This window comes from Typopeltis vanoorti, chromosome 22 (genome assembly GCF_054136105.1).
Source record: "Typopeltis vanoorti isolate ZY-2024b chromosome 22, IOZ_Tvanoo_1.0, whole genome shotgun sequence".
NCBI lineage: Eukaryota > Metazoa > Arthropoda > Arachnida > Uropygi > Thelyphonidae > Typopeltis > Typopeltis vanoorti.
The window spans coordinates 18275302-18292476 of NC_143570.1; the positions used below are offsets into that span (position 1 = coordinate 18275302).

At 33.6% G+C, this 17175-nt stretch overlaps 1 protein-coding gene across 6 annotated transcripts in view; it reads right to left on the reverse strand.

Moving 5' to 3' along the window:
• Positions 1-3478: 3478 nt before the first annotated feature.
• Positions 3479-17175, reverse strand: part of LOC150094190 (uncharacterized) — a 106455-nt gene continuing 92758 nt past the window's right edge. For 5 of the 6 annotated variants that reach the window (XM_090412121.1, XM_090412125.1, XM_090412123.1 and 2 more), the window contains 2 exons: positions 8094-8319; positions 3479-3907 (listed from right to left, as the gene is read on the reverse strand). In XM_090412121.1, the coding sequence (XP_090268247.1) occupies positions 3753-3907; positions 8094-8319 (381 nt within the window). In that variant the 3' untranslated portion in view covers positions 3479-3752. The remainder of the gene's footprint in view (positions 3908-8093; positions 8320-17175) is intronic. The other variant, XM_090412120.1, reaches the window with a different exon arrangement.

The following is a 17175-nucleotide window of genomic DNA, read 5'->3' on the forward strand; positions in this document are numbered from 1 at the left end:
TCAACATTTCTATGCTCTCCAAAAGATGAACTTTTCCCTCTATTTCATCCCAGAGAATAACTGCATAAATGTGATCAGCTATGGTACACTTAGAGTACCAAGTTCATTTCAAGGAGTCTGACAAATCAAACTATACTTTCCAGAGACAGTATCCAATGGAAAAATACAAGAATGACTGCCTAATATTTATGAAATATACTTCACTACTGTAATTCAAGTTTTTTTTTTTTTTTGCTTTAATGACAATATTGTTCAAGCATACTTTTGTTTGTAGCATTTAATGTGTGCTTTTGTTATTCTGTTCTTTTTTAGTCATAAATTTATACTGAATATGATTGAAAATTCTGCTTATTAAGGAAAAACATTCTATCCTAGTGCTTTATTACTTATCAGTGTAATATTTTCTACTTACACTTGAATCTTTTGTCATATAATCAACCCTATTTAAGCTTTGATCTTGAAAAGGCACATCCATAATATAATAAGATAAAATTCTTAATAACAGTACTCCTATATGATGTAAATAGAACCTTATACTGAACAATACCCATTATACAGATAAATTGGCAGTATTCTAACACTGAATGATGTTGATAGAACGGTTTAATGTTAAGTGTAAGTTAAGGTTATATATTATCTTTGCTGTGATGGATCACATTATTAAGGAAAGTGGGTTGGGGATGTTAAGCTTTACTCTTAAATAAATCTGCTGTAAGTTGTCGAAGATTTTAAGCCAAATTAAATTTGGCTAAAATTGTGACAAAATGGGAATGAAAATCAGCAATAAAAGGGAAAACACAACTGCATTCTCAACAGTTATCTAAATAATTATTATTTCTCAAGTCATATTCATGGAATCAAAGACTCATCATGGGAGACCTACTAGCCATTGTTCACACAATATCTATGAAGCACTCACAACCATCTCTGGCCACCCATTCTCCTACGTAATTTCCAAAGGTGACACCTTATTTTTTCCCTTCCTACCATGGACTGAAAAATCTTTTGTGTCAATCCCATAAAACCCCTTATTTAGAAACCATATAAAAGAAACTTCTATCATATCAACTCTATTTGGAGCCCACAGATCTATGGGCTTCAAATAAGACCTGCCACAATCTTGGTCACTTACTTCTGGAACCTCTCAACCATCTCTACATGCAGTAGTCCAGATGTGGCATTTTCTTCTTCTTCCTCTTGTGTCTTATCTCATCTATTTGGGTGTCTGCCTTCTTTTACATAATGTGACTTTTATGAGAGCGATCCCAACTGACTTGTCGCAGAGCCTGACATTGGGGGGGGGGGTATTTTTGTCTGTAGAAGTGTGTTCATGGAGCCAGTTTGTCGGTTCTGAAAGACAGAAAACGCAAGTTTCCAAGAAGAAAAAAGAAAAGTTTCTCACCCAGGTCTTTCTGACCAAAGGGCTTTGTTCTATACCAAATGAGCTATGGAAGCTCAGATGTGGCCTTATATTCTCCTTTATTAAAGAATCATAAAGGGGAATAATAACCTCTTTATCCCTGTTTAACAGCCACAATAATCTGAGGTGTTGTTTTGGCAGCCTTTGCAATATGTCCTCTAAACTTCAACTTCCTATCTTAGAATCTCCTCCAAATCTCTGGCCACATCAGTTTTTTTTTTCGAAATTCAGTTCCATCAAATAGCACACAGGTGCGATTACTTCATTCCAAAGTGGCAGCATTTACCACTGCACATATTGCCAGTGTATTTAAGTCGTTCTGAAGGATTAGTACACTATTTTCATTGACTGTCACTCTTCTCAGTTTTGTATCATCAGCAAACAACTTATATTTTCCCTTAGATGATTTCCTATGCATTGATGTACAAATTAAATAGCAAAGGACCAAGTACTGCTAGTCACCTGCTTTTCCCCGGACTTCATTTTTTCCATACATTACTTTTTGATATCTGTTCATTAGACACCCTCTTACCTAAATCACCAACTTCATATTCATCCCTATTTTCTCCAATTTATACAATAGTTCTACACAATCTTGTTGACAAGCACATCTGTGAAATCCAGTAATATCACTTAGTAGCCATTTCCCTTATCCAGCTCAGTTATTATTTATTATAAAAAGTAAGCAAATTACTAAGGCATGACCTACCCTTCATAAAACTATATTTCCCCCTTAAAGTATCACACTCCTGTCTGCCCAGTTCTGAATTCTGTCTTTACCAACTTTTCCAATACCTTAACCACCATTTCACTCCTGATTGGCCTAGAATTTGAAACTTCTCTCTTGGAGTACAGTAGAATTATTTTGTTCTCTTTCCACTCTCTTGTACCTTCCTAAAGCTGAAATTAAATAGCTCAGTCAGAGGAGAGACATGACAATTCACTTGCACAGCCTGATATGCCATCTGATCCCATAGCTATGTTTGCTTTAAGTTTCTGCATATTGTAAGGGCCTCCAACTCATTCATCTCTATTCTTCTATCAATCAATGTCACATCTGGAACATCTCTATAAGGGAGAAGTGTATGGCACTTAAACCATTTCTAATGGTATTTATTAGGCATGTTTTCCACAAAATGTGCATGTGCAAAGGGTGAACAGCAAAAAGTCATTTGCTGGAACCAACATAACCTCAACAGAAAGGTAGGCACTATCACAATATAAGAAATATCAGAGAAAAAAAAGTGGAACTTGCAGCAGAATTAGAGAAGTACTAAGTTGATAACTGATGCTACCAAAATGAACGAGACTAAATCAGATCAGATACCACTTAGTAATAATTATAAGATATATTCAGGTACTAGTAATCAGAGAAAGGTAGAAGTAATTATACTATTCAAGACAAAGATAAACTTTGTCTTGAATAGTCAAAGAAAAACAATACAAAATGAAAACTCCTCTCAATCTCAATGAAATTTAGTACTTATGACCTCTATTAAAATTAATCATGTCATTTCAATTTTGCTCTCCGCAGAATCATTTAATGGGATGATATGGAATGGTGTCTATTTGTAGTCTTGTATAGTGACACCATTGGTTATGATCATCTACAGAAAACTCATTTTTATTATTACACACCAAAAAAAAAAAAAAAAAAATTGAGCTTATACTTCACTGTTCTTTGTAAACAATGCAAGAAGGGGGGGGGGGGGGGGGAATGCAATATTTAGCCATCTTGTAGTGCTTCTGAGCATTGCCGTTCACATTGCTGTGGTACTAAATCATTATTCACTCTGCTACATTTTTATTTACTAGGAATTCCTTCGGTTCAAAAATATGCTGATCATAAACATGTCAAAATGCCCCTTCAAAATCCAATCTTAACACATTATAATGCAACCAATTGTTGGAAACCTTTTTTCACAATAATAATAATAATTTAAATTTTTACATAAAATACAAAATTGTCCATTTTCATAAAATTCACATTTAATCTAATCTGATCATAGCAGGAAGCCACTTGACTGTTCTGATAACTGAAGGATTAAAATACAAAAATACAATTATATATGGTGCTGTCAAGTTAATTGAAGAATCATTGCTTTGAAGGTTGGAGAAACAGTAGATTACTGTATTGCAAATGCACATTTCATCACAGATTTTTCAAATCAGTGATTGCTAAATTAATTCTAATCTTAATTTAGCAATCACTGATGTGAAAAATCTGTGATGAAATGTGCATTTGCAATACAGTAATCTACTGTTTCTCCAACTTATTCTCATTAAGTTGGTAAACTCTCATAAATATGCTTAAAGCAAACAGACAAAAATATTATTGAGTTGTACAACTGAAATTATCACTAATTTTTTCAGCATAGTGATCAATAATTTTTTCTCGTAGAAGTTTAATTTCTTGTTTCAGACGTTTTACTTCATTTAACTGTTCACTTAAAGTAGTTGTGCCTAAAGATGAACAGGTTTTCTTTGCTACATGAAAAAAATTTCAGAAAATTAAATTTTGAAATATAAGCATATTTCAAAAGCATGTTATTTTTAATAAAAATAAAAATACATATACATATAAGGGGATTCTGGAAAGTTCTGATAACACCCAGAACAAAAATGATATTAAAGCAACTGATATAACTACAAGAAAGAATATACTAGTAGCAGAGTTATGAAGGTAACTTATGTTCTTATATTCTGGTGTGTTCTTTCGTGTGGTTATATCAGTTGCTTTCATATCATTTTTGTTCTAGGTGTTTATCAGAACTTTCCATACCCCCCCCTTTCCTCATGTGTGTATATATATTTATTTATATGCAGGGTGGCCCATAAGTCGTGAAGGGGTTTAAACGTTTTATTTTCAGGCATTCTAAGTACCATTTGGAAAATTAATCATGGAAAAGTTCACCACCCAGCAACACACCAAAATCATGCAATTTCATTTTGAAAATCAGCATTCAATTTCACTGTTCTCCAGATGTGATAGCTCCCAACTTCTGCCTATGGGGGTTATTACCTGAAAGAAAATGTATGTGAACAAGTCCCTTACAATGCAATAGCTGACGTTCATGCAGAAATTAAGGTACTACAGCCAGAAACATGTCATAGAAAGGACCCGTCTTTGTGAAGCTGAAAATGGAAGGCATTTACATACTGTGGTTTTTCATAACTAATAAAAAAAGAAAAATCTCTAGGCTCTATATTCCATAATAATAAATAAACAGTTATTAAATGTTTAAACCCCTTTTCAGGCAAGAGCTCTCTACATTCTAGGTTCTTATAGACATTTTTTTCTTAGTCTTGAAAGAGAAGAAATACTAAAATTTGTTAGCAAATAAGTTAATAGATGCCCTTTCAGAATACAGGGGAAAAAAGGATATTAAATCATGCATAAAAGTAGCTTAAACAAAAGTCAAAGTAAATATCATGAAGGTAGCAAATGTTGTCCTGAAAAACATTAGGAATAGGGGAAAGAATGAATCTAGGATGAACAGGGACGACACAAACTGATGATAAAAATACATGAAATTAGTAGATATGTAAATAAAATTGTTCTATCAACCTTCTCTGTGTGGAATGAATACTGGTTAAAAAAAAAATGTTTCCTCTCCACAGAAGCTTGAACAGGCAAATATACATTGGAGTCGACAGTTTGCCTCTGAAATTCTGCTCAACTTCAATTTTTTTAAAACATTTGTATGTTCTTTTCAATGTGCTTTTTATTTTTATTCCCCACACAAACAGGAAGGTACTTGCATAAGCAATCACACCGCTACCCAACCTCAACAGTATGGTCCTCAAGCCACGGCTGTTTGTTCAAATGACACAACCCTTAAAATTAAGTTCAGTGACCTTTCCAATACCAAATATGGGAGCAATATTCCATGGCTGGGTGGATTTGAGATTTTTATACAGTTAGCAGCTATGAAAGTGTCTCATGCAAACGAGTACTTTTTTTGGTAGCTGCAGAAGGCTATGGTTAAAATGTGTGTGTGCCAGGAAAGGTTGGAGGTATAGGTCAGCCCAAGAAGGGAAATCTGATCATGTTTGGATATCTGAGTAGTATTGAAAGTAAGGGAGAGAAAGAGAGCAGACAGGACTGAGTTTTAGCAGCACTGAAGCCTACAAGGTTGTCCTTTCCCCATTCAGATAAAGCTAGGAGATTGGAGATCAGAACACTGAACATTAGAATCTTTAAGTGGATCTTAAAGATTCTAATACTTGAGCACTACAAGGTTTGTCAAATGCAAGAGAGGAATGGAGTATACTGCCATCAACAAAGCAATGGATAGGATTGGAAGTTTATGAGAGCAGGTAATTTATATACAAGAGGAAGAGAGAGTGGGTGAAAGAACAGAACCCTGGGGTATTCCTGCATTGGTGGGAAAAGCTCAGGAGAGGAAATCATCCACTGTGACCAGTGAGAAAGTTGGCTGAAGATCAGCTGTAGATTGTGTATGGTGGAATCCATATTCCTGGTCACTAGCTGGGTCAGGAGTTGATTGTTGATCCTCTTCCTAATTTTAGAGCGAACAGAAGTGAGAGTAATTGGACAATAGTTCATTGGTTGACTTTTATCACCTTTCTTTGGGATGGATTGGATAAGAACCTGTTATATGCTGCATGATAGATGCCAGTTGAATAGGATACACTGAATTCACCAGAGCCCTGTTTGTGAAAACAGGCTTTACTACAGTAAGGCATAGATGACTTGACTGCGAGAGATTATATACTGCATATTGGCAGCCCTTTAGTAGCCCAAATATTATAGCTACTCCTCCCTTTTCCTGATTGATACTGTTTGAATATAACTTTTAGTTATTATTTAGCATGATATTTCTCAGAGTGAACTCTTCTATGAGTTCCACTTTGTCATTGTGCTGTACCATAATTCTTGATACACTCTACGGTTTAAATGAATACAGAATAAATTCGGTCAGTGAAGTCCCAAATTTTCCATCCTCACTTTTTCAGTATCCACGTGGGTAACTAGCTACTAATGGGGTTTACCAAGATAGTGAGGATGAGGACTGGACATTGGGTCAGAGCCCTTCTGATCCAATGTCTGGGTGATTCTCCAAATTCCTTACAGGCTGTGTGGAAAGTCCTTCTGCCACTTATCTAGATTTGATCCTCAAGTCATCTCACAAGGAGATCCTATATAATAGTACTCATTTTTGAAGAATATGACAAAGTTCCAGAAAAAAAATAAAATAAAATAAAAATACTTATGCTTCACTTTTATATGAATAATATTTTCAATGCTCAGATAAAGAATTTTATTTTGACTTACCACTTAAAATCATGATAATACAATGTTATCTTAGTCAAAAATGTAATAATAATAACAGCAATAAAACATTTTGCTAAATAATTATAAGGTTCATACATGTAGAAAAAATATAGAATTTATTACAAAAAACTCAAATATATTTCATCCAATGTAAAATGGACAACATTAGGGAGAAAGAGGAGATGATCAGATAACTAAATTAAAAATGTGAATCATAACGAGTCATATAGCATGTGATTACTAGCTCATGTCTTGGTCACAGCTCAGTTGACAGGAATGCACTATTAGAGTCCAAAGAAACAACTGTAAAAGTTTCCACAATTAAATTTAACCCGATTTTTTTATGGAGCATCTAGAAAATAAACTCTTACATACCATTTCCTTCAACTTTGTATTTGGCTTCACTTTATTGATATCTTTGCAGCCTGGTCCCACAATTTCTGGATGAAATAAACTTTTTGTACTCCCATATCAAGTTGCTATGAATGTGAATCCAATAAAATTCTTCCCCCTCCTCCCTTTTTTTTGATACCGTAATAATCCAAAATTCTACAGGTTATGTTAAATTTTATGTTTACTAGCAGATACACCCATTCATGCTTACACCATTCATTGCAGATACATATTATCAAAAGTCTTGTACACAGAGTTCATGCAATCTGCTCTTTTGATTCCATTCTGTTAGACAAATTGGGGGGAAAAAAATGACTAATGGTTCAAACAAAACTACCATTCAGAAAATTATCAACAGTCATCATCTGTCAACCAGACTACAATCTGATATGAGAAGAATTTCCATAACCCTACCTTATGAACAATCACAAATTCAATCTACATGCTTCCTTCAAAGCTCAAACAAGCTTCTTTCCTATCATCTATCAAGAACAAATTATCACGAGATATCTATCAAGTATCCTGTTCATATCAGCTTTGTTTCTTTAGACAGATAGCTGCTGTAGTTTGATTAGAATTCAACACTATTGTTTTTGTTTTGTTTTGTTTTTTCCTGACAAATCTAGCCTTACTTTTCATGCCATTGATACCAGACACAGAGTTCTTTGCTTTGGAAGCAGATCAAGATTCTTCATTCCCACAGATTCGTAATTTTAGAAATGTATACAATTGTTCCTTTAAACTCTAATAGTGCATTCCTGTCAACTCAGCTAGTAACCACATGACTCATGCTTTGAACCTAGTTACTGATCATTTCTACTTTCTCCTCTGACAATTTCCATATTATACTGAAGTTTTTTTTTGTTTGTTTAAAATAAAGTCTATACTTTCTCTACATGTTAACTAGTCACAGGTATTTAGAAATATGTCTAGTACACATGTTCCTTTAAAATACATATAATTGCATAGAGCAACACATACCACAAATTCCTAATGGCAAAGGCACATTAGTATTCTGTCTTGACAAAACTTGCGAGCAAAAAGCAATGATCTCTTTCAGTTCATTTAAACATGAAAAGGAGTAAGATAGCAATTGTGCTTGTAAAACATTCTGTTCATTTTGAAGTGACAGTTTTTGTGAAAAGGCATCAACTTTTTCTTGAAGAATTAGCTTTTCCTCTAATAAAGATTGTTTTTCTCTGAATATCTGAAAAATGTGTTTTTATGTAAGATATATTTAAAAAAATAAAATAGGGTTTACACATACGTAAAAAAAACACTTATGCAATAAATTTCATCTAATTCACATAATTAAAAAGAATATGCATTTTAAGATTAGTTTAAGCATACAAAAGAATTTTGTTTAAATTAATTTCAATATTACAAAATCTTTACTTTCCTTTATAGTATAGTTAATGCTGGTATTTACTGGCAGATACATATCTTTTAGAAGATTTTCATATGTGTATAAAAGATATGCTCCCATAGTAACAGTGTATCTTAAGATTATGGAACTTAAAAAAAAAAAAAGTTTTTTTTTTTTTTTTAGTAATACTGCGCTATTTATAGCAATAATACTATGAACAGATTATTTTTATGTTTGCCTAAATTAAATTTCTGAAGAAAATTTTTCATTTCCAGTCTATTTAAGGACAACTAATTTGAAGACTCAACAAAAGAGAAACTTCTCACTTCATCTTCAGCTCCATATACAACAATCTGTAATTCATTTTCCACCTGAAAAACTTTAATTCTTTACATATCAAAAGGGAGTATCTGGAGAGTTCATCGAAAAGGCAATTAATCGAACGACAATTCATTGAAAATGCAATTCACCAAAAATTTTAACTTTTTTGAAAATGTTATGATAAAAGTGATCCGTTTAGAACAAATACTGAACCGTGCAGAGTAAGAAAGTAATGCTATTTTAATAGGGAATAATTATAGAACAATATGCTTTCTTATTGTCTTTCTTGTCCGATAACCGTTTCATGTCTTGCCTGTTTCTGGGAGGAAAAGCCCAGCCTACACAGGTTCCATTATTATTATTGTTACTAGTAGTAATATGTAACTTCAATACAGCAATTATTCATCCCATAATAATTCAAATAGAATTATTATGGGATGAATAAAAGATTCAAATAGCAAATCTGATTCAGATTTGCTATTTGAAACTTTTACAAGAAAATGTCGAACCGTTCCAGTTTAGCTATATTTGCGGCAACAAAGAAATAACGTGTCCAAATTATGTATTACAATAACTCTCTGACTTAGCAGAATTAGTAGAAGTTGTAGGTACAAGAAACTGTCTGCACGGTTCAATTTTTGTTCTAAATGGATCACTTTTATCATAACATTTTCGAAAAAAGTTTTGAAATGATATTAGCAATTCCTCTTTGGCTGGATCAATTTAATGAAATTTTAGTTAAAATTTTCGGTGAATTGTTTTTTTGATGAATTTTCATGGAACCATCAAAAGGATTCGGTGTTGTTGATTATTCATATTAATGCTTCACAGTATAAACAACACCAACAGATAAAAAATAAATTTATTTGTTGAACTTACTATTTTGCTGGTTTTCTACCTAGCATCTTCAGAGCACAAATTATGACTGTGACAAGCACAGAAGCACTACTGAATTGAATTGTTTCTAATGTTTTAGAAACAATTCAGTTCGTAACTGTAACAGAAACTAATGTCCTAACAAGGCACCCTCTATGGGCTGGTTAACCATAAAGTTAATTTGGAGAAGTCAAGATATCTGGTCTCATAATGACTGTCTCATTAATACAAGCATACTATGAGGTTGGGAGAGTACTTCATAGCAGATGCTGATTCTAAAAATAGTCTTTTTGGACATATATTGACTATTGTGTAAAATGGATGTCTTCTTCCATTTAATCCTATGTGAAGTAGTATCCAGAGCATGATCTGGATTATAGATTGGGATCCTACGAAATCTCAAAAGAATAAAGTATATAAACTGTTTTAAAAAGTTACATCTTGGCCCAAAGAAATTACCAAAAAACTTAAACCTTTTCATGCTAAACCACCTAAGATATATAAGGTCTAAAATCCATAAACCTAATAACTCTATTTAGTACAATAGTTCACAGCACAGACTGCACCATCTACAAAAATCACTTCTCTCTCTCCCCCTCACAGACAACTCTCCCTCTTTTATAAAACAATTCAATGCACTTTAGAACTACAATAAAAAAAATTTAACCTTGACAGATTCTCACATCATGGTGAGCCTTGACATTTCTTCACTGTTCACCAACATACCTTTGGTGGACCCCCCCCACACACACACACACTTGACCTTATTAAGCTACATTTCCTCTCTGATATAATTAAATTATTCAAATTGACCATTTATTCTGGTTACTTCTTATGGAAAGGAAATACAGTAAAATCCCTTTTTTACACTTATTTTTAAAAAAATTAAAAAAAGGCTAAAAGATGACTTACTGCTAGTATGCAAGTCTACATACTAGATTACAAAATTTAATAACTGAAAATAAATGAATTTACAATTACTTACATTTATCTATTTAAAAAAAATCTTTAATTGTTGATTGTTTTTGCTTTTTTATTTTTTTTTTTTTACCTAGCACCAGATTGCTTTACATTGAATTCAATTCTTGACCTGTTTTTTACCTTCGTGTTCAAAGTGAACATGGAGAGTCCAAGATCTTTTGCTAAATGCACACGTGTTCCAGCATGCCAATCTACATGTCGCAGAATTGCCATCTTTTCTTCTACCGAAATACATTTTCTGTCTTTTTTCTGCATGTTACTAACATGGATAATCCACCACCGCAACTTGAAAGCAACTTTCATATGCTAAATTACGTAGCAGAAATTCTGCAATATCAATTCATACTGTGATTGAAAAATCACGGTATCGCTCATCACAACATTACTGCTGCAAGCGTGCAAGTCACCGTGATGGCGGAAATGAAACTACAGCTGAAAGCAACACCATCTGGAAACAGAAATGCACAGATTTCCGCAGAAATCAATTCAAAAATCAGTATTGCCACCCGAGAAAAAAACGCAAATCACAGGAAATAACGTCCACATCAAGTTGTTAATGGCGGGAAAACAATATATCGTAAGAATAGGCCTTAAGACGGGACCAACGGAAAATGACGTAAATGGCGGGAACGTAAAAATGGGGTTTTACTGTATATTTACTGTATATTATATTTATATATAGATGGCTCTCAGATCCATAAGTTAAATCTGGTTTGAACACTGTCTTGTATACAGCTAATTTAGTTTTCCGACTAATTTCTCTCTTATTCCATATGAATTTATTCAGTTGACTTCCACCATACCAGCTTTGCTAATTCTGTTGTCTATTTCTATATTTACCATCTTCACTAAAAATCGTGCCTAAGTAGCTGAAATGTTTTACTTGTTCCACAGGTTCTCCATTCACAACACAGTTGACATTTTCAATGATTCTGCCTATTTTCATTGTCTTTGTCTTTTTATTGCTGACCTTCATACCATATCTATTACAACAGCTATTCAATTTAGTCAGAGAATCTTGCAGACTTGTAGCAGATTTATTTAGAAGTATAACATCATCCACATAAAGCAAAGAGCTGACATTAACATCTCCAATTTTCATATCATGTTTAATACTACTTTCCTTCATAATGTGATCCATATAGATAATGAATAACAGAATAATAATGTACATCCTTGTCTCACACCAGATTTAACATTAAACCATCTTCCTGTACTTCCTTCAATTCTAACTGCTGACTTGCAACTCAAATAAAGACTAAGTATTGCTTGATATAATGCCCCATTGACACCATATAACTGTAGCGTATTGAATAGCTTCTCTCTTGTCACCTTGTCTTATGCCTTTTCCAAATCGACAAAACTTAAATACAGATCTTTGTTATATTCCCATGCTTTCTTGGCTATTTGTCGTAAAGTGAAGATCTGATCCTGACAGCCTCTATTTGGCTTGAATCCAGCTTGTTCTTCATCTTCCACAATTCTTCTCAACCGTTTCTCAAGTATACTTGCATAGATCTTGCCAGGAACACTCAGTAGAGAAATACCTCTGTAATTCTCACATTCAGTTTTATTTCCCTTTTAATATATGGGTACTATGAGAGCTCTACTCCAATCATCGGGAATTCGTCCCTCTGTCCAGGCTTTCTGAACTATGCAGTGCAGCCACTGTAAGACTTTTATATCACCATACTTCAGCATTTCTGGTCGAATATCATCTACTCCTGCTGCCTTTCCACATTTCAAGCCTTTGATGGCTTTTTCTACTTCAAGTATGGATATGTATTCCTGACTGCATGCCTGGTCAGTGTTTTTTACCGCTGTGCTGTCATCACTGCTTGTTTCATTTAGCAGTTTTTCAAAGTAATTGCTCCATACTTCAAGGATATCTTTTTCTCCCGTTTTCATGTCACCTTTATCATCTCTAATTCCTTTTACAGCACTCTTTCCTCCATTCCTTAGCTTCTTTAACAACCTCCAGAATATTTTGCCACCTTCTTGATATTTATTTTCTATATTCTTGCCAAAGTCCTCCCATAACTTTTGTTTAGCTAGTTTTATTGTATAAATATAATTGTATATATTTAAAATATATACACAATTAAATTAATAAAAATGAATAAGTATATAATTTATATTGGATATAAATTATATATTGGATATAATTTATATTAGATAGTAAAAATTAACCAACATGCTGTGGTTTTGAATTTTGATGCACAGGTCTTATTTAAGGCTTAAGAGTTGTAAAAAAGTACCACGTTTAGTCTCTAGAACAGAAGATCTTTTAATCCTTAGCCTATCAATGATAAAATGTACAACAGGTTTACATTTTGTGGGTAGGATTTAAGTTAAAAAATAACATTTTTAATTTCTCACTGTTAATATTATTACATGGATATTTCCGTATAGCCTGAATACTAATCATGGAAGACCCATGCTAACCATCATCTTCAACAAATTTCTGACCAAATTTTTGTAGGGGAGATAATCATTTGAGACAGTGAGCTTACCGCTTTCTAGTATCCTATAAACCAATTCATCAAAAGTGACAAGGAGACAGAAAAATCTGGATTCTTGAAATAAAAAATAAAAATCTGAGAGATACAGGATCTTCACAGAGTTTTGCTGCAAGCCTTTTCAACCTCACTTACATCCAAACTGAAAATACCTAATTCGTATAAACAAGAATATCTCTGGAAATGAAGAATTCATCCTCAAAAATTGTAAAAAAAACTATGACAGAAATATTAAAATAAGGGAATTCAGTCTTAATCTAAAACTTTTAAATAGCCAACAACTTTTGATTCAAGATTCTTTTCAACTTTGCATTTTTCTCTATCTTCTACATCCTCATTTGAAATGGGCTGTAGAATTAAAAAATATAATATAGCCAGACGCTAAGAGTAGAGATGTATTAAAAGTGATTTTGATTAGTAGTAGTGATTTTGAGTGATTTTGATTAGTAGTAACTGTAAAAGTACAAAAGATGAGAAAAGTTAAATTAATTTCAACATATCATTCTTAATAATTTTAGCAATTTTTCTAATTTTATTATGTGCAGGAATAATTTAATTTTTTTTAATCAAAGTATTAAAGGGGATTGTAATCAGAATGTGTGAATACATTCCTTGTCCAACATTCATCCTAGCATAATTTTCCAAACCATCAAATTAGAAAATAAATACCTGTTTTTCTCCCCTCCTGTTTCTGGACACTCCTCTGGAGGTTTCAAATCAAAATAAACTTGCCTAAAGCCTACACACATAACATATAGGAATATATTTCCATACATCTCTCCATCATTTGTAATGATACAAAGGTATTAGAAAAACTCTGCATGACATCACAAGCAATGCAAAGGAAAAAAAAACAAGAATTCAAACACCTCAGTCTCATCTTTTCAAAAATATAGAGAACATCCTAAAGATACCAATTATCATGCCAAATGCAAGTAGAGAGCAGTCATATTGTTCCTTTTTCAATCCATCACAGAATTTCTGCTTCCTCTAAACTTTTCCATTGACTACTCAAAAAACCAGCATGATCCAAAGCATCTATACAAAATACAGTATATATACTACTCTTCATGTAGTGTGCTGGGACCAACAGTTCAGTCTGGAGAGAGAGGCATGTTAGATCACTGAAGAAATGAAGAAAGGAAAACATATCAGGACAAGCCTCATATAAAACAGAGACAAATCATCAAATACTGTGGCAGTGTACAAAAATGTCCTATATTGAGACATTGAGTTATTTGGGGAATCACTGGAAATGTTAAGAAACTCCAATCAGTATGGTAATAAACAAGGAATTATTCTAATCATGGTTAGTCTTGCTTCAGAAAAAAACTAGTACACCAAATCTAAAGATGTGTACTATAATGCACAGAAAACTAGTCAAGATTTTAAATAAAATATTGCGATTTTTTTCAACTAACTAACATGTTTCACTAGCAGAATATCAGTTTTGTCAGGGTTACTGGTTATTATAAAATGCAAGGATATGTGGATTTATAATGATATATGGTAAAAAAAAAACTTAATAACATATACCATGAAACATTCAAGTGGAATATTGCAATATGGAGTGAAATACAACTGATGGAATACCTGGAAGAAACTTTCTTATGTTTTAAAAAACTCAGCAACACATGGAACTCTCAACAGCAACCTAGGCTTCATATTCCACAATTTATGGAATTTTCTTATCAGATCTTGTAACGCTTCAGACTTTTAACAATCACTGAAAAGTGATATAAGAAAGGTTAATGGCAACCATAACATTTGCAGCATCAGACCTCAGTTTGCCAGTTTATATTCTTTAATAGTTTTTACTGTTTTAACTAGCAACCTTGAACAAAGTTACCAGTTATTAAGATTCATTGAAATTTGTTGGTTAGATTAATTTAGTTCATTATGACAACAGCAGTTACTACTAAAAATAATTATTGTTAAAAGTATTTATTAAAATGAAATGCGACTTCATTGACATCTTTCATTTTAACAAACAGCATCATCAACACTAATGTAGATCTTGCAGGATTAAATAGGATGATAATGTGGGCAAAACATAATGGATGTTTTGCCCACATTATAGTAAACAGAGATAATAGTAAATAGAGAGAATGAAGTTTAGAGAGAACATATTGCTAAAGTAGCCAAGGTAGCTCACAGGATTACTTGGTTATTGAAGTCATTGCTCTTTATAATACTTTGATACATTCATATCTGGATTATTGTGCTCAGGTCTGGTGGTCACCTGGGTTTCTTGGGGATGAGGAAGTGGTGGATAGAATCCAGAGGCAAGTGACCAAGAAGGTGAGTGGTTCTTGAATGCTCCCAATAAAGATAGATTGACGGTTAGTAGTTGCAAAAGTTGGTTGATAGGCAAAAAACGGGGGGGGGGGGGGTTATGATAGAAATATTTAAGTTACTTAAAGGATTTTATAGTATTGATGCAAGGGAAATGTTTCGGCACTTGGCTAGAGGGGGACAAGACAAGAGGTCATTTTGCCTCATGGTCCAGACACATTAGATTCCTTCCTCAGTCACCTCAATAGTCTACATCCAAGAATCCAGTTTACGATGGAAAAGGAAAATAACAATAGTTTATCCTTCCTAGACACCTTAGTAACATGCCTTCCTAATGGTAACCTTTCTTTCTCTGTATATAGAAAACTTACTCATACAGGCAGATACATTCACAAACTCTCCCACCACCACCCCTCTCAGCAATATGACATTATTAAAACTCTAACCAATAGAGCCCACAATCTTTGTTCCAGTGAAACTTCCCTTTCAACCGAACTCAAACACATATACAACATCTTCCTTTCCAATGGCTACAGTGACTAAAGAATTAAAAAAATAATCAAGTCCTTCCCCATTCCCGGACCATCTCTTCAGAAGGACTTCAGAAATGCCATCATCATACCTTACATCCGTGGTACATCAGAAAATGTAGCCAGATCATTAAAAAAGTACAACCTCCATACAGCTTTTAAGCCCCACCGCAAACTTGCTATCCTTATCTGTTCCACCAAAGATGAGCTCCCTCCTCTCTCAGTGCCTGGAGTATATTTTAAGCCCCACCGCAAACTTGCTATCCTTATCTGTTCCACCAAAGATGAGCTCCCTCCTCTCTCAGTGCCTGGAGTATATAGAGTACCTTGTGCCTGTAAACTGGCTTACTTTGGACAGACAGGCAGATCAGCAACATCTGGCTAGAAGAACACAAGTCTTACATCTGCAATCACGATTATGGTCAATCTGGTCTTGCAGACCATGTTTTGGATACATCCCACAGGATCTCCTGGAAGAAAGCCACCATGCTCCACCATAATAAATTCAAAAAAGAAAGACTGTTCTTTGAATCTGCATCTGCACTCAGGAATCAACCTAATTTAAACAAATATGGTTGCATTAAACTTCCAAAAATTTGGGAAACATTAATTATCAGAGATCCCTCTTTACATCCTAGGCCTCCTGCAAATTCCCATAGAGGGTGCACCATCTAGATAGGACTTTAGTTTCATTTACTATTGTATTGTATGTGTGTGTTGTTACAAAGAGTTTTTTGTAATCCCTGAAGATGTCTCTGTGATGGAGACAAAATATTGGAAGTATTAAAATTAGTTTTAATGCTCTCTCAGTGCTGATAATATTCCATTAAACCTCCAACATGAATTCTTCACAGCACTTAAGCCTCAACGGATCTGTATCCATGGCATTGCTCACCATTCAGAAACAGCTGTAATGTAGATAATGGACAACATTTCAGTGTTCTTCCAGATGGATATTGTCTAAGAATTTAATAGCTAAATAAATTTACTTAATTGTTATCCTAATGATCATCAGCAAACATCCAGCCTCATCAATGAAACTGACACTCAATGGGAAAAATATTGATCAAGTGTCAAGATATAAATATCTTGGTTGTTGGCTTAATGAACGGTGGGATCCAGAAATAGATATAAAGACAAGGATTGAAGTTGCACGGCAGTCCTTCATGAAAATG